This window comes from Pseudorasbora parva, chromosome 5 (assembly GCF_024679245.1).
Source record: "Pseudorasbora parva isolate DD20220531a chromosome 5, ASM2467924v1, whole genome shotgun sequence".
NCBI classification, from domain to species: Eukaryota; Metazoa; Chordata; class Actinopteri; order Cypriniformes; family Gobionidae; genus Pseudorasbora; species Pseudorasbora parva.
In genome coordinates, this window is record NC_090176.1 from 36,026,100 (window position 1) to 36,044,616 (window position 18,517).

General features: G+C 38.2%; 1 protein-coding gene across 1 annotated transcript in view; it reads left to right on the forward strand.

The window, feature by feature from the left end:
• Nucleotides 1–18,517, forward strand: part of dop1b (DOP1 leucine zipper like protein B) — a 29,391-nt gene that overhangs the window by 2,602 nt on the left and 8,272 nt on the right. The window contains exons 2-23 of the mRNA XM_067444069.1: nt 1,805–1,979; nt 4,929–5,110; nt 5,200–5,370; nt 5,755–5,944; nt 6,724–6,822; nt 6,916–7,039; nt 7,372–7,481; nt 7,652–7,763; nt 7,865–7,982; nt 9,068–9,187; nt 9,270–9,378; nt 9,461–9,670; nt 10,809–11,131; nt 12,049–12,449; nt 12,536–12,606; nt 13,168–13,365; nt 13,560–13,712; nt 13,797–13,897; nt 15,142–15,332; nt 16,017–17,682; nt 17,820–17,919; nt 18,311–18,481. Coding sequence (XP_067300170.1) covers nt 1,839–1,979; nt 4,929–5,110; nt 5,200–5,370; nt 5,755–5,944; nt 6,724–6,822; nt 6,916–7,039; nt 7,372–7,481; nt 7,652–7,763; nt 7,865–7,982; nt 9,068–9,187; nt 9,270–9,378; nt 9,461–9,670; nt 10,809–11,131; nt 12,049–12,449; nt 12,536–12,606; nt 13,168–13,365; nt 13,560–13,712; nt 13,797–13,897; nt 15,142–15,332; nt 16,017–17,682; nt 17,820–17,919; nt 18,311–18,481 — 5,061 coding nt within the window. The 5' untranslated portion in view covers nt 1,805–1,838. The remainder of the gene's footprint in view (nt 1–1,804; nt 1,980–4,928; nt 5,111–5,199; nt 5,371–5,754; nt 5,945–6,723; nt 6,823–6,915; nt 7,040–7,371; nt 7,482–7,651; nt 7,764–7,864; nt 7,983–9,067; nt 9,188–9,269; nt 9,379–9,460; nt 9,671–10,808; nt 11,132–12,048; nt 12,450–12,535; nt 12,607–13,167; nt 13,366–13,559; nt 13,713–13,796; nt 13,898–15,141; nt 15,333–16,016; nt 17,683–17,819; nt 17,920–18,310; nt 18,482–18,517) is intronic.

The window sequence follows — 18,517 nt, forward strand, 5'->3', positions numbered from 1 at the left end:
AAAGGCAGATTTTGGTAAAGTAGGTATATTGACATTATTTATATCACTTAAATATACGATTATAAGTTGTAAAATAAATAGCCATTCTATAAAACTTGTCACAATATTTTTTACAATGAATTTCTGGCAACCACAGCTGCAGGTTTTTTTTTTAATTTGGATTGTTTTAACCATTAATTTTACATTCAACCAATAGGTTGTTGTGGTGAACATTTCTGTGTGGTAGTAAAAACAGAAAGCTGTTGTTGTTTAAGTAGACATGGATCAGATTGTTTGGGTAGGTTAGGTTTTGTGTTCAACAGGCACGTGTTTTGGGGCTTGCTTCAGTCTCTTAAATCCTCTGTAAATCTCTAGATGCCCATTTGATGCTCATAGCATCAGATTGAACAGATGCAAGTGTAACTTTGTGTGTGCGTATGCATGCTCTCAGGGCTTTTATCACCGGAGAGCTAACAGATGTCACCATATCTAAGCAGACACCAGTATCTATCTTACTTGTCTTTGGTGTGTTTATATTTGAAGTGTCTGTTTATAAGCTGGCCCACAAAGAACATGTAGACATTTTTGCCTTTTTAGCCCTTATTTTGTCAGTATGTTATTTGACATAATTTAATATGTTATGAATTATTGCTCTGCTATTAATTCGTCCATTTTCACAAGTTTGACCCATTCAGTGCAGTTTGCGATGATTACATTGATAGTATAATAAGACAATCATAGTGCTATGCAGGCACTGATTCCTGCGAGTGGCTTTTCGCCTGTATTTCATTGTTCCCCCTGCATTCATTGCAAGTATTAGAACAATGAGCTCAAGGGAGGCAAAAGAGACGCTGTGTCCTTCTGTAAACCACTGATGTCTCTGTACTCTTGGACAGCATTGAAATGAGTGTTTATACGCTAATTATACTCCCATTTCATATGGTTTTTGGTTTCAGTAGTTACATTTGTTATTATCCTTTTTTGAAGAAAGTTTGAAGAAATAGAGTAATGGAAATTAAAGAATATATATATATATATATATATATATATATATATATATATATATATATATACACACACATATACAATTTTTTTTTCTGGTATTCTGGTAATTTTCTGCCAATACATTATCCAGTAATTTTACGCAAAATTTCTGTTGACCCTTAAAACACAAACTAATGCAATCTGTAATTCAAAATACATGTAAAACCCCTGTAAAAAAAAACAATACGGAAAATTCCTTCATATTTATACAGTACACTGTGTCCTATTTTTACAGACTTTTTTAACAGTGCACTGTCGTATAAAAGTTTTATTCAACAAGGTGACAGACAGTACAGACATTTACATTGAAACCATTTTTTCTCTATATAAATATTGTTCTTCTTGTGTTCTTGATCAGTTTTTTGTTCGTGTTTTTTGAAGGAATGTAAACTACGATTGCCTCCTACATTCTAGGTGGTGGCTGGGATTGCTTACGCTACTTACTCTCAATCCCAGTCTTTGTGATTTATTCTGGTTACTAAATATGACTTGGTTCTCTCAATGTACTGTATGGGATATAGGAGTGATAGCACACATCTCCTTAATAAACCACACATGTATCATTCATGTATGTGTGCCACTTAGGTTAAGAGGTTTGTTCAAATCCCCATGATCGACTTGCCTTAGCGTGCACCTCTATTTACTAGCTATTTGCCTTTTGTACATTTCTTTATCAGAAATTGATTGTCTTTACTAGGATTTTGCCTCACTTCATGCATTTTTTTATTGTCGTTTTATAATCGTTAGTTGTAATGCAGGTTTTCTCTGATTTGTCTCATAGACAGATGCTGAGCATGCTGGGACATGACTGAGGTATGATGGATCCTGAGGAGGTTGAGCTTCAGAATGACTACCGTTACCGTAGTTACGCAGCTGTCATTGAGAAGGCGCTGCGGAACTTTGAATCATCCAGTGAATGGGCTGATCTCATCTCCTCACTAGGAAAACTCAACAAGGTACTTAAAGCCTGGAGGTGGAGGTAGGGGTTGGGGGGCTGTTATGCAAAATTCCATTTCTGTTTCCTCACTGTAGCAGCTGGAGATGCATAATGGAGGAAAAAAAATATTTCCAATGTTCTGTGATTGGATGTACATAACATAGAATTAGAATTTGGAACATGGTACATAGAATTTCATTTATGAAGGAAAGGCTGAAGAAAGTTATTAAAGGGGGGGGGGGTGAAATGCTGTTTCATGCATAGCCTACTGAGCTTTTTACACTGTTAAAGACTTGGATTCCCATCCTTAACATAGACAAAGTTTCAAAAACTAATGTTGGCCGTTTGATAGAGTATTTCTTTGTCAAAAATGCTCCTTCCGGTTTCTCACAAGTTTCGGAAAGTTTATTTCGAGTATGGGTCGGTTTGACGTTAATAGAGCGGAAGGTCCTTGTGTGGGCCGTACGGGCTCTTCTCCCGGTAGGGTGCACGCGCGCGCGACTAGAGCAAGAGAGGAAATGCACGCCCATAAACACTCGCTCAGCTGCAGATCCAGTCGTCCGTGAACACTTCTGACGCGCCGCGCTCCCCGCTCCACTTTATTCCTATGGGTGACATCAAGCGACTTCAACGCTTCAGCACAGCATTCCGGGAAGGCAGCGCTGCATTTCAACCGATTTGAACGCAGAAATGACGGAAAGCTTCACAACATCGCAGACTTCCACGGTCACTGCTCTTACAGGACTTCACCAAATCATACCAAAGAAGTGTGTTTTTGACGGAGCGGTCCCAGCGATAAAGTTTCGGTCCTGCTTTGGAAGCAGCCGTTGAGTAAAACTGCTTCAAATGTCTATTTGACTATTCTATCGTCGCGTGAGTAAACATCAGTAAACGACACGATCGTGGACTCCATTGTTGTTCTATGTATAACGTTACACTAGTCTGACGTGCAAAACCGTTTTGCTTGCTACTGCTAAGGTTTAGTCGCATACAATAGTCCATAAACCGAATCATGTCCTCATAAACTGCGAGTAAAGACACACAAATGTTGACAAGCCACTAAATACAGTACATACCACAGAGACGGACGTCCTGCTGCTGCTGTTTCTCCTGTTCAATTTATTTCAGCCTGATTCTGGATCACGTATTAGCTGAATCCGATCGATAGCATACATGGGTCGATAGCATACATGGGTTTCTCCACGCTTGAGGACGTCACTGCTTTGGTCATTCTTTAGCTCCACCCACAGGCGCATACGCCTCCAGGCGCTCTGTTTTTTCCGGAAAGACTCCTATATTTCAGCCTATATTTCTTTTATAAATATGATAAAACTAAAGACTTTTTCGGAGATATGAAGGATGCAATACTACTATAGGTACTCAAGATTGACATGAGATTGACTGAAACTGAGTGTTTCACCCCCCCTTTAATAAGTTATCTATTTGCGTAAATCGCATTACGTCGGCCTGCTTCACAAACAAGGGTCAGTTTAATGCTGGATTTGCACAAAAGTTGTTTTTGAAAGATTTTTAGACTACATAAATGTATCCACTAAACATTCAGAAACGTCCAATTGCATTCTAAACGCTGTATTGTCTTCCTGAGTCTCCATCATTGTCTCACTCCAGTTCGAACAGTTTAAGTACTTTTGAAAACAAATACGTCTGTACTTTTACTTGATTAAAAATCTCAACTTTCACTTGTAACGGAGTAATATTTGAATGATATTACTCAAGTAATAAATTTGTGTACTTTGTCCACCTCTGAATTTAGCTTTACCTCCCTTTGAAAGTAGACAGGGAAGTTTGCTTGGTTCAGTTCAAGATTGATTTTTAGTTACAGTTTTTTAGGGAAGTTAGACTTGCCATTATGATCTTCAGTCCTGTTGAATGAAGGCATTGGTTAACATTACTGCTTGACCTCAAACACATCAAACGTTATGTTCAAAGTGCAGCTGATTTGAATGAGCTGAACAGGACTTGTGTCCTTAAGATTAGATAAAAAGCTTTCATCTCAACCTTCCGCTGCGCTTATTTTCAAACACATTTCATTCTAATAAGTAGTTGTAAAAAAACAAAAACCCTTATTTAAATTTCTCTTTCTCTCTATATCACTTTATATGGCATGTGATTTTCTTGTTTGCTCAATGGGACTTTCCGGATATTGTGCAAGTTATAAAACAACCTGTGTGAATATAAAAGATATCAATTGGATTTTGTGTGTTTATTTCAGATATATGACATTTAACATCTACAATCTCCGTTTTAACACACTTGAAATATGTTCACTTCATATATAGAGTGACATTATTGATGGTATATCTTGGATAACATGTTTCAAGTGCTGTGCAATAACAAACTAAACCCTCTGTCTCAGTTCCTCCTCTGAACTATTGTTGATAGTTTGTTTGAAACCTGTTCAGCAAATGTGGTTGCTGAGTGAGATGTGTGTTGAAGAGTGGAAACTAAGCTAGTGATATTTTTTTAATATTTTTGAAAGAAGAACCTACCAAGGATAAATAATTATTTATTTATTATTTTCTATTTTAATATATTTTAATATTGTATGTATTCCTGTGATGGCAAAGCTGAATTTTCTGAATTTTCTTTCTGAATTTTCTTTATTATCACTTGAATGAAAGTAAAAGTATTACTTTATTCATTAATTTGAATAAATGTATTATCTTTCAAAAAAAACATACAAATCTCAAACCATTGAACAATATATATAAAGAGATGTGTAGCGTGTATGTATGTATGTGTGTGTGTGTGTGTATATATATATATATATATATATATATATATATATATATATATATATATATATATATATAATATATGTATGTATGTATGTATATATGTGTGTGTGTATGTGTATATATATATAATATTGTGTGTGTGTATATATGTGTATGTACATCTCTAACCATCCATCCTGCTCTACTCTCCCACTCATTGTGCTTCTCAGGCTCTCCAGAGTAATCTGAAGTACTCTCTGTTACCACGTCGTTTGATCATCGGGAAGCGCCTGGCTCAGTGTTTGCATCCTGCCCTGCCCAGCGGCGTCCATCTCAAAGCACTTGAGACCTATGAGGTCATTTTTAAAATCATTGGCACAAAATGGCTAGCAAAGGATCTCTTCATATACAGGTTGGTGTTATTGATAAATGCTGGGTGAATCTCACATAGAAATGTCCTTATCATTGATCAAATCACTTTTGCATGTGTGTATACTTCAGCTCAGGGCTCTTCCCATTGTTGGGTCACGCAGCGATGTCAGTGAAGCCGGTTTTGTTGACGCTGTACGAGCGGTACTTTCTGCCCCTTCAGAGGGCACTGTTACCCAGCCTGCAGGCTTTTATCATGGGCCTACTGCCTGGACTGGAGGAGGGTGCGGAGGTCTATGAAAGGTACAACTTAACACCAACTATCAATAAGTGATTTACAAGTTGACACTCCAGAGATTTGATCCTAAACTTTCCTAACTTTTGTCAGCATACTCCAAGGGTACCCTGAACTCCTTTGTCACTCTTAATACAAATGTACCTTGATTAAAACGTAACCAATTTAACGATGAGTGAGATTACCGTGATTATATTGGAGCAAAAGTGTTTTTATTCATGTAAACGTGGGAATTCTATAGACTTACATTAGACAAGAGCTAAAACATATCACAGAATATGGCTGATTTAAATGTTCCTAGGCCGGACATCACTTTTGGCCTCTACTGTAGTTCCTGGTAAAGCTTTGATTTCAATGTTACAAACCCCAATTCATCTTTCTTCCTGTCTAAGGACGGATGCGTTGCTTGTGAAGTTGTCAGTGTTGGTGGGTCAGTCTGTGTTTTATGAAGCGCTGTGGGGTTCAGTGCTTATATGTCCTCTGGTACGGCTCCCAGCCTCTCTCTTTGTCGTCGCACACTTTGACCACTCAAACACTGCACGAGGACAGAAGTATATGCTTGGGACAGATCACATACTAGTGGTGAGTGTGTGTATGTGTTTGGTCATAATTATTTAAAAGGAAAAAAATATATATAATTTTGTGCACATAAACTCATTGTTTTAAAAAAATATATATTTTGCAAGAGAAGACCTTAGTCATGGTAGACAGACTACACATTAATCTGACATAAATTAAACAAATTCTGTGATGGAAAACAAATGTTCAACAGAACATTGAAAATACAGTGCATTGTATATATTTTTTATGTAATTTATTCCTGTGATGGCAAGGCTTAATTATTATGAATAACATAATTACTCCAGTCTTCAGTGTCACATGGTCCTTCAGAAATCATTCTAACACTTATTTGGTGCTTAAGAAACATTTCTTATTATTATCCTCAAAGTAAAATCAGTTGTGTAATGTTTTAGTGAAACAATGAAACTATTTTTTAGGAATTGCAGTTAAAAAGATCAGCATTTAGAAATCTGAAATATAAATCTTTTCTAACATTAAAGTCATTGTTGTCACTACTGATTCAATCGTTACTGATCAATTTAAAGCATCCTTGCTAAATAAAATAACAAAAATCTTACTGACCCCAGGCTTTTGATCAGTAGTGTATATCTTTTGCAGGGGTTGTAAAAGTTAGACATGACCTAAAACTAGTGTGACATATTGAACAGACTGTACTTGTGTTCCTCACAGCCAGACGTTTGGGTCAAATTACACAGGGTGTCTGTCTACTCTGACTAAGCTCTGTTGTTTTGAAGAAATTGTGTAAGTGAAATAGACACCTCCCTATCTCTCTTCTCCAGGTGAAGGCTGTTTGTCTCGCTTTACAAGACTCGAATGTTTTGGTCCAGAGAAACATGCTGGAAATCCTTCTCTACTTCTTCCCCTTCACAACCTGCCAGGTTAACCCTCTTTTTCTTTCTCCGTGTCTTCACTCCCAACTACATTTGTCCTGTCCCAGACCATGTTAAAGACATTTTTTAAACAATCTCTAGGATCCTGAGGAATGTCCCATCCCACTAAAGCAAGATGAGATGATCTGTGTGGTGTCTGCTGCCTCACTCACCCTCCTCAGGAGAGATATGTCTCTGAATCGACGCCTCTATGCATGGATGCTCGGTACCTTATACAAACTGTCAGACAGTTACAGAATACCACAGAAATACTCCAGTACTGTTTCATACAATAAATGCCATTTATCTATTGCTGGCTCAAATCTAAAAAGTCTTAGTCTTAAAACAGGTCTTTTTTTTTAAAGACAAATATTTTTATGAATCTTTTATTTAGCAAATTGTCTCCTTTTCATTGTATGGAAAATGTAATCCTACTTATTATCATTTTTTTCTCATAAGAAAAGTAAAACATACAGGTTTGAAAGTACATGTTTTTGGGTGAACTTTTATCTTGAGTGTCAAACAAACCAGTATTTTTCTATATGTGTGTATTGTCAGGCTTAGACATCAAGGGAGGAATGGTGGCTGCAGATTCCAGTCGCTTCAACAGTGTGGAAGAATACACTGCATTCTACTTCAGTACACACTCCAGAGAATTACTGGTGCAGGTATAGAAGATAACACACTCAAACTCAAATGAGCTTATTCAAAGTACCAGTGTAGAGCTTTTCAATTAGAATGGGAGTTGTTGTTCACTTAAGACATTTCCTGTATGTTAGTGTACACTTTCTGCATGTGCACAGTTCAAATTAACTCATATTTGTTGTTTTCTTAATAGGCTCTGGTAAATATTCTGAAGCAGAAAGATATAGAGGCCAACCCAGACAATCTAATAGAGTATCTCAGACCTTTTCGCATCATCATTAGCCTGCTGGACAAATCCGAGATAGGTAAAGACACCCAAATGGTTGAAATTGTAAAGTTGTAAAAGTACTTTCCTTTGGTCCTATTTAACATAATCACTCGTCTCTCCACATTCTTTCACTCACAGGGCCATTGGTGTTGTCTGATGTGCTGCTGGAGGTGGTCAGAGCTTTTTACAGCTACTGTAAAGTGATGCTGGGAGAGGACAATCTCAACACCAGCCTTAGTGGCAGCCAACTCAACAGGTCCGAAAGAAGAATTGAATGCTTATATTTTTACAACGGATAAGGTTTCCTCTAACTCAGCTGGGAGAGAATTTCACCTGCAACACCGATATCATAATTTTGATTCCTACAGAGCACAAATAATTTCAGGGTCTCAATATAACACTCAGAAAGAGTCAAATAAGAGTAAAACCTAACTTTGGTGAGTAAACGAGGAAGGGATGATATACAGTCAGCTGGTCATTATCCCAAAATAACCCGACATTATGGTCAGTTTTGCAGGTGTTTTTTTGTTTGTTCAAATAGTGGATAACTGACTTATCCCTCTGATCACATGCCCTCTTACAAAATAAATAGACATGAAATTGATTTGAGCTAAAATAATTTATGTAAGGGCTGCAGAGTGCTATGAGAACAATATTCAAAACTCAGGGTCAGGGTCAACAGTCAAATATCCATTTATAGAGGTCCATTTTAGGACTTCATATATACAATATGCCACTGACTATTTAGAAGTGATACCTTTTGAACCAATGCACAATGATTATATATATTATATGATATTATATTTTGAATTTACTATAAGTGGATATACACTACAGTTCATAAATTTTGGGGTACGTTTTTTAAAGAAGTGAATACTTCTTAAGAGAATACTTAAATTGATAAAGGTGACAATACAGCTTTTTTTTTTCAAATAAATATATTTAATATTTACTGTTTATCATAGATTCCTGAAAAAGTTATCACGTTTTCCACAAAAATATGTAGTACAACCTTTTTGAAAATTGATCGTAATGAGAAGTGTTTTTTAGCACCAAATCAGCTAATTAAAATGATTTCTGAAGGATCATGGGACAATAGGCTAGTGAAAATTCAGTTTTTCCATAACAGGAATAAATTACTTATTAAAAATTCTCATAATATTTAACAAAATATTACTGTTTTTACCATGCTTTTTTAATAAATGCAGTTTTGGTGAACATAAGAGTCTTCTTTCAAAAACATTAAAATACTTGTAATATTTGTAATATAAATGTACAAGATGAGTTAATAATATGCAAATGAATGCTGTTTCTGATTGTTGATTATCTACTTGTGTGCAGTAAAATCAAGGAGAATAAAAACGCCTCAGAGATTATAAAGACTGTCAATATGCTTGTGAGTGCCATGAGCAGCAATTATCTTTGGGACTACATGACAAGGCATTTCCAAATCTCTCTCAGGTAAACATGCACAAACTCATAATAAACTGCATTACGTGAACATAAATGGAATTATGTCATGATGCCTAGTGTTGTTTTTCAGCTCACTGAGTGATCCAGATGGGAAGGGTCCATCTAAAGACTGGAGCAGCCCTCCTTCAGTGACAGAACTTTCAACACTCATTATCTTCTTGATGGATGTTATTCCTTTGGTATGATCTGGTGATTCATCTGTGGACAACTTTGTCTAAAGTTTTGGTCATTTGGTCTGATTTGGTTTGTGTTTCTTATTAGGAACTCTATGCAGAGATTCAAACGCAATACCTACCACAGATGCTGGGCAGCATGCTGCAGTCACTGCGTAGTCACATGACATTCCTTAGCCTACAGGAGCTCACACAGGCCATGAGAGCATGTTTTAAAGTGCTCAGTAAGATCCAGATGCCAGTCGCTTATATGGACATGGAGGCCGAATTGCAGACACAAGATGTGGAGCAAACACAGGTATGGGTCAGTTTTACTGCAAACTGCCGTAAAGTCTTAGTCTGACAGGCCAAACCAACATCAAGATGTTTGGTCTGGAAACTCACCATTGACGGCTCAATCCAAAGGGGTGGGATAAACGGCTGTCTTTCAAACTCCCTCTGCACGCGATAGGATAGCGCTACAACCAACCAGAGCAACAGAGGTGAAGCTGAGCTTGTTGACAGATTAAACTTTCACTGTATCCGTTCGGCAAAATTAAGAACACATCTTCCCTTTTTAAGAATGACTTCAGTGTCGTTCTTTTCTCAAAGAAAAGCCTAACTCCAAGTCTTCCAGAGTCGCGGTCAAAGCTGATTCGAAAGACCGCTGTTCGCCAGCTTCTGTGTTTACTAGAAGCACGCAAGCACAACTCTGTCATCATTATGTTAAGCCCCGCCCACCGACTCTATACACAATGTAATTAGCCCGACCAGAGTTTGGTTTTTACAGCTCAGAAGGTATTGAAAGTTGCCAGATGATACTCGCTGCAGATTAGATTTGCTGCCACTATGGTGCGTATAGATTTCTAGGCTAGTAAAGTCTGGCAAAAAATGTATCTTATGCTCACCAAGGCTGCCTTTATTAAAGTAAAAACAAATATTGTGCTTAAATTTTGTATTTAAAATAACTTTTCTTGTTGAATATATTTTCAAATTTTCAGCAGTCATTACTCTAGTCTTCAGTGTCACACAATCTTTTAGAAATAATTCTAATATGCTGATTTGGTGCTCAAGAAACAGTTCTTATCCATGTTGAAAACAGCTGTTTTATTTTGTTTCATATTTTTTTGGGAACTTTGATACTTTTTCAGGGTTGTTTGATGAATAGAAGGTACAAAAGAACAGCATTTATTTAAAATATATATACGTTTTAACAATGTAAAAGTCTGTCAGTTTTTTCTTCTTTTCACTTTTCACTTTCTTTTTTTCACTTTTTTGTTCAATTTCTTTCTTTAAAAAAATATTTGAGCAGTAGTGTAAATGTTTGGGCCACTGCATTTAGTATATAATGAGAAATATAAAAATATTGACAAAATAAAGCTTATACCCTAATGGCATTCATATTATGGTTGGAAATGGCTGTGTATTAAAAGGGCTCTGTTTTTGTACAAATATAGATTGGGATGACTGGCAACAACAAAGTCAAAGAAAGTGACCAGGTGAATGGTAACCATGACAGCAGCACCAATGAGACTGGTCTGAATGTACAGGAGACACTGGAGGCGGAGCAAAGTGAAGCTCCGTACCCTCCTTTGCGCTCTGAAGACAGTGGATTAGGCCTGAGCGCGTCTCCATCTGAACAGCACCTTCTACCGGGCCTAAATGGTTCAGAAGCTGCTTCTGAGGTGAACTCTGAAGCAGAGGACGTGTGGAGAAGAGGAGGAACTATAGAAAACATGTCCAAATGTGTGCAGGATATACTGGCATCTGTGATCACAAGGTAATTTATAAATTCAGTGTATATGCTGTGTGTGCCTAATATGCATATTTTGGGTATGCATAATTAGTGGAATGACCTGCTGAAGTACACCTAGCCAGGAATGATGTATTCCAGAAATAAAGAATGCAGTGTGACATATGCACCAAAAGTTTTATTATAATATATCCATCATAATATAATTAGCTTGCTTTCTAATCTAGCTGTCTAATAAACCTGGCTTTTCATAATACAAATATTGTTGGCTCTTTGACAAATTGCTTTTGTTACTCTTTTTTTTAAAGTTACTGTTGGATAAAATCATCTGCTAAATGCATGAATGTAAATGTAAATAAAACGGAAATGCTAAATAATGTTTTTTACTGTGATAACTGGATGGATTAAATAAAATGCTATAGAGTCATGTGACAACACTGTAACATTTTAGCATTGCATTTAGTTAAAAACAGTATACCATAAACAATTTATTGCCCAGTTTCTTGTAAGCCAATGGTTCTCAGCCTTCTTGACAAATTTTTGTGATTTACTGGATAAGGATTGTTGATATAATAAATATTTTAGTCCTTGGTATAACTACAATGTGTATTCACTGTATTAATTTTAAAAATGCCAGTGGAGTTTTAATATTTAATTAATTACATGTTTTTTCAGGTCAAGAAATATACATTTCTCATATAGCTCATAGAGCCAGGTTCTTCAAGACAGTAAGAATCCTGGTTCTTTTTAGTTGCTATTTTTTTATTTGTTTTAGCTTATGTCAATACTTTTTTTTATCTTATTTTAAATAATTTGATGTCATATTGAGAGGCCCCCTTGGAAGTTTGCTGAGTTCTGGCATTGCAACTTGCAGCATGCATACTCACTGTTCATGCTTTCTCTCTCTCTCTCTTTCTCTCTCACTGGCAATAACTTCCTGTCAGGCATTTGTTAGATATCGTGGATCCAAAGAAGAAGAAACAGGATGAAGCAAATCAACTAGATCCTAATGCTTCTCCTAGAGGCAGTAAACGGTCTCCATTGAAAAGGAAAGGCAGCCGAGACTTGGGTCTTATCAAAGACAGACTTGCTGAGTTCTTCAACCCTAGTAAACTGAGGATCCATGCCCTTCATGGGTCTTCTATGGATGGGGGTAAAGACCACAGACCAGTAGAGCTGGAGTGGATGGGAAGCTTCCAGTCAAAGGGCAAAGGAGAGATATCGGAGATATGCCGCCAGGCCTTTACTGTGGTATGCCAGCTTCTCCTGGAATCCACAACTTTTCCTGTGTATTTTACTGAGGAAGAGAACCAAGACCTGGACACATCTATGTTCAGCAAGACAGGTAAATAAAGCAATTGTACTCCAGTACTTCATTAAACTATGCTGATGTAGCATGTCACAGCACATGGGATGTGTTTTTCTCTTCAGGTAATGAGGGAATCCTACCTGAGTGGGTGAGGTCCTTGATGACTCTGTGTTGCCTGACGAAAGACTACCAGGTATGAGGCGGAGAATGAAAGGGAAAGTTCACCCAGAAAGAATTAAAATTGTATTAATTTATTTACTCACCCTCATGTAATTTCAAACCTGTGGCAATTTCTGTCTTCTGCGAAAACAAAAGAAGATATTTTGAAAATGTATTTTCTGTAGTAGAAGGTAATGGACTCAGGTTCCTGCAGAGGAAAATAAATGCATACAGGTTTGAAAAGACATGAGGGTGGGTAAATTATGACAAGAGTTCTCATTTTTGTATGAAATAAGTTTAATGATACTTATTATAGACATAAACATTAATAGAGTTTCCTCCATACGTTGTTCATAAACATAGAAATTGAGGTTGTAATGTCATTTAGTTATTGATGCAGGTTCTTTGTACAGTGATCTTAGTTTATGTTTCTATCACTCAATGTCTTTTAAACATTTTAAAATAAGATACATTTCCACACACTCCATCTTCCAATGATGACCTGTCAAGCAATGGTTTGATAGCCATGCACTGTTTACACTCTTCAGAAAAGTTATTTGATAATACATCTTTCTTTTTATTTATGCGTCTTTAGGTGCAACATGTTGCTATCTCTTCTTTGTTGGAGCTGATCAATCACTCTCAGTCTTTAGCTCTCGTCATTAAGGATAAAAACCAACGTTATAAGAACTCTGATGCTAACCCACTGAGCGGACAGCTGCAAATGGTCACCCTGCCTCCCATCTACCCAGCTGTTCTTAAAACTCTAGAGGATTCCACAGACTTTTACCTGGTAATGCGTTTTGATTCTTATAGCTTGTTCTCTCTAAATTAACTGTTTAAAAAACATATGAGATTTCAGTCTTTCTCCATTCAAGTTGTCTACATACAAAATAGCTGCCTGTGGGTTTTACCAAGATGGCCACTGAGTGATCTGACTTCCTTAAAGTGACTTTGGTTATTGTCTTTACTTTAATTCTCTTTTAGCGTGTATCTCAGGTCTTATGGGCTCAATTAGACACAGAGCGTCGAGAGCATCATGTATCTTGCGTGGAGCTCTTCTATCGGCTTCACTGCTTGGCTCCATCTGCATCCATCTGCGAGGGCATCATCTGCTTAGGTTTACTCAGTGGGGACAAGGTACTGGGGTAACTTTATTTAATGCATTTTACACACATCCAGCAGAAGCATTTTAATCTGTTTGTGTATGTGTGTTCAATTTAGGTTGTGTGTTTGGAGGCGCTCCACAGGTTCTCAGTTTTGTGGCACCTGACACGAGAGATCCAGACAAATCGCAGCACTTCCCTTAACCGCTCCTTTGACAGGTAATATACACCATATTCCCTACATAATTATTTATAGAAATATTATATTATTCAAACCCAATTCCAAAAAAGTTGGGAAACTGTACAAATTGTGAATAAAAACAATGCAATGATGTGGAAGTTTCAAATTTCAATATTTTATTCAGAATACGACATAGATGACATCAAATGTTAAAACTGAGTGTTTAAACCATTTTATGGCATCAACATTTGGGACAAGGCCATGTTTACCACTGTGTGGCATCCCTTCTTCTTTTTATAACAGTCTGTAAATGTCTGGGGACTGAGGAGATGAGTTGCTCAAGTTTTAGGAATAGGAATGTTATCCCATTCTTTTATTACAAAAATACAGGCTTCTAGTTGCTCAACTGTCTTAGGTCTTCTTTGTCGCATCCTCCCCTTTAAGATGTTCCAAATGTTTTGTATGGGTGAAAGATCTGGACTGCTGGTTGGCCATTTCAGTACCCGGATCCTTATTCTTTGCAGCCATGATGTTGTAATTGATACAGTGCTATGTGGTCTGGCATTGTCATGCTGGAAAATGCTAAATGTTCACCAACAATGTTTTCTGGAAGTATTCCTGAGCCCATGTTGTGATTTTCCATTGTAATATAATTTCTGTATGTGATGCAGTGCTGTCTAAGGGCCTGAAGATCATAGACATCCTGTATCTGTTTTCCAGCCTTGACCCTTAAGCAGAGATTGTTCCAGATTATATTATGCACTGTAGATAATGATAACTTCACACTCATGCAATTTTTCTCTGAGAAACTCCTTTCTAATATTGCTCCACTATTTTTCGCTGCAACATTGGGGGAATTGGTGATCCTCTGCTAATCTTCTAAGAGACACTGCCAATCTGAGAGCCTCTCTTTATTCCCAATCATGTTGCCAGTTGACCTAATAAGTTGCTAATTGATCCTCCAGCTGTTCCTTATATGTACATTTAACTTTTGTGGCCGTTCCCATTTGTACCAGTCCCAACTTTTTAAAAATGTGTAGCTCTGGTGAAATCCAAAATGTCTCACTTTCAACATTTGATATGTTATCTATATTCTGTTGTGAAAAAAAAGAATACATTTTTGAGATTTGTAAATTATTGCATTCCTTTTTTATTCACAATTGGTACAGTGTCCCAACTTTTTTGGAATAGCGTTTGTATAATATTTCTTCCTTTTATAAATTTCTTCAACAATTTTGTGCCTTAACCACTCAATGTTCTCTATATCCTTCTGTTTTCTCAGATCTTTGTTTGTGGTACTAGATAGATTGAACAATCAGGATGGAAGTGTTAGGGCGGCAGCACAGAACTGGTTGGTACGGGCTCTTTCCCTCAGTGATGTGGTCCGTATCTTGGAGCCAGTGCTTCTCTTACTGTTGGACCCGAAAACACAGAGATCACCCATAGAAAGCGTCAAAAAGAATCTCTCTGTTGGTATGGAATCAAGACACAAAAACATGCACTAAATCAATACACACAGAGGTACCTGAGCCTGAGTTTAGAAGTTAAATGTTCTGGTCTTGCAAGTTAAAATTGATACATCTACATCTAAAATAATCAATATAGAAATTTTCGCAAATAGTGTTTAAGACAGGCAGCAATATCAAGAATTAATTCTTGTTCTTGATACTGCCATTCCACAGTTCGGGGTCAGTACATTTTTTACAAATACATTAATACTTTTATTCAGCAAGGATGTATTCAATTGATAAAAAGTGACAATAAACACATTTATAATGTTACAAAAAATAAAAAAAAGTTAAAATAAAGACTTTTCTTTTTATATTATCTAATAATCAGAGCTTCCAGAATTTTTTTTTACATAAAAATATTAGGCAGTTTAACACTGATGTTAAAAATAAATGATTCTTGAGCAGCAAATCAACATAGTATAATGATATCTGAAGGATCATGTGACACTAAAGACTGGAGTAATGGCTTCTGAAAATCACAGGAATAATTTACTTTTAATTAAATCAAATTAGCTAAGTTAAAGTATGGATCACACTGTCAATTTAAATGTTTGTTTGTAATAGAGTACATTCTTTTAGGGTAATGAAAATTATGAATTTGATATTTATGTACTTGGTGTCTGACTCTACTCTAAATTTCATTTAGGTAATGTAAAGTCACTGAGCTGGAGAGACAGATCCATCACAAAAAGTGCTGAAGACAACATGACGCCCGGTTGCCAAACAGAAGAAAGCTTTGTTAGTTGCATCACCATAGTAGACCGTGAAGCATTGTGGGCGGAGTTGGAACGTGATCCTGAACTAACACCCACAGACTCCCCAAAAATGTCCCGGAGTGAGAGTGAAGAGACTGAGGGAGAGGATGAAGAAGTAGAGGAAGAAGAGGAAAGTGAACACACCGAATCTGCAGACACAAGTGGTGCTCAGAACTCCACCGAAAACTCGACTTCAAGTTCAGCCCCTTATTTGCAGCGACATGACGATGGTAGCGTAGAGGAGGAGGGTGTGACCAATGGCATACAGAGGGTGGATTCAGAACGAACACAGGTTTCCGATTCACTCTCAAGTGATGAAGACGATGGGCAGTTGGAGGCCATGGCCAAATGCCGGATGCTGAAGCGGCAGCGGGAGAAACGTGAGGCGGTGGATTCACTGTTTCGCCATGTTCTACTCTATAAGCAGCAGTACGAGAGCAGGCGAATTCTCTATGCCTTCACTATTTTAGAGACCATCCTCCGGACAAGTGCAGGTCCATTTGTGGAGGCTCTATCTAGTACTTCTCTGGACTGCAGCTCCATTGCCCATCTCAACCTCATCCAAAACCTTCTGCAGAGACACCGTCAGGCTCAGGATGGTGGCAGCTTTTATGGGCGATTGCAGATCTCAACTCCACCAAGTGGAGCCACTCCTGACCCATCCCAGCCAGCCGCTTCTCCTCTCCATTCACCATCTTCTCCTTCTCCACCAACTCTCCTGCTAGAGCTACTCACCTGCCTTTGCATGCGCTATCTCCGATCTCACTATCCCTCCTATGCTAACATTCCCAATTGCCAACTCCAGGCCAATCGGGAGGTGCAGGTGAAAAGTGTGGAGGTGCTGACAGAGTTGATGATCCAGTTAGTGAGGGTGGCCCAGCAAGCTCAAATTGGAGAGTCAAAGGGAACTGCTAGTCTGGAGGCTGTCCGCAACCTTCTTTGGGGCTACAAGGTGCAGCAATATATCCTTCTAACACTTTCCGCCTCCATGTATGTCTGCCAGAGAGCTGATCGGCCCGACCAGCACACATTGCCTGAAGAAGACCAAGGTGAAGATGGAGGGGAGATCTCGGAAGAGAGCCTGATCAACTTTGGCCGGGATGGGACCTGGGCTGAGCACCCGCTCCAGATTGCCCTACTGAAGCTTTTGAAGGTTCTTATTGTACTGGAGCACCACGTGTGTCCACCACACTCCAAGGCACAAGATCACGATCAAAACCATCCCAATCCACAGCGACGTGCTGAGCCACCGTCCTCGGCTTTAGCTCGAGAGTGGCAAACAGCTGTGATGTTCCAGCAGTCCATTAAAGCAGTGCGTTACGTAGTCAGTCAGCCCATCACCGCTCAGGGCATGTTTGTGTCGGCAGCAGCCCGAGCTTTGCACCCACAGTATGGCTGCGCCATGCACCCAGCCTGGGTGACTCTGCTATGTGAAGTTCTACCTTATTTAGGACGATCACTGGCCATCATTGTATCACCTATAATTGCCCAGATCTGCAGGAACCTGGATGAACTGGTTAAACAGCACGAGCACGATGGAATCAAGGCTTCACATAAGTAAATAATGTGTGTGGTTGTTTGCGTTTGTGTGAGAGTGGGTACACATGAAGTGTGTGATAAGATGTCAATAGTTACATGTTGTTGTTTTTTTGCAACCTTAGCTTGAATTGGGCATATTTTTTGGCTTTCTTTAGTGGTTCCTTAAAGAGGGAGAACATAGCGCCTGACTATCCTCTGACACTATTGGAAGGACTGACCACTATCACACACTACTGTCTTCTAGACCATAAGAAAGTAAGACATACAAGCATCTGTCAGAGCAAATAGTGGCAGATCCTGGCATAGGTGACAGACATTTGCCTAGTGAGGCAAAATCCTCCTGCGTCACTCACGTCGCTTTTAAGATCTGTTCAGACTGACTGAATCTGAATCTGAAGGTTACAAAGTTACTCTACTATAGGTTGCTAGTGGTTGCATGGCATTGTAGATTATTTTGCAAAAACTGTCTGCACCATAAAATTCAACCAAATACACCCATTTTACTGATATAGATCTACAGATGTACAGCTGTAGTCGTGATCAATTCTGATCTTGCCATGGGCATCAAAAACGTCAGGATCGCCACTGAACTGAATGTAAAAATGCTAATGTTACTTATGTAATACTTTTTTTTGTGTGCCTGTAGGCAATGGCTGGTTGTGATGTTCCAGACCTAAGAAATGCTAGCAATGCCATTCTGGAGGAGTTTCCACACATGATTAGCAGCATGGCCTTACTCTGGGGTGTGGTTAAGGGCTGTGACTCTGCCCGTGGCAGCAAAGCCTCACCCACCTCTGTGTACTTTAAAGGCACAAAGGTATATCTAATACTCGAAGTAACCGAAAAGGTTTTA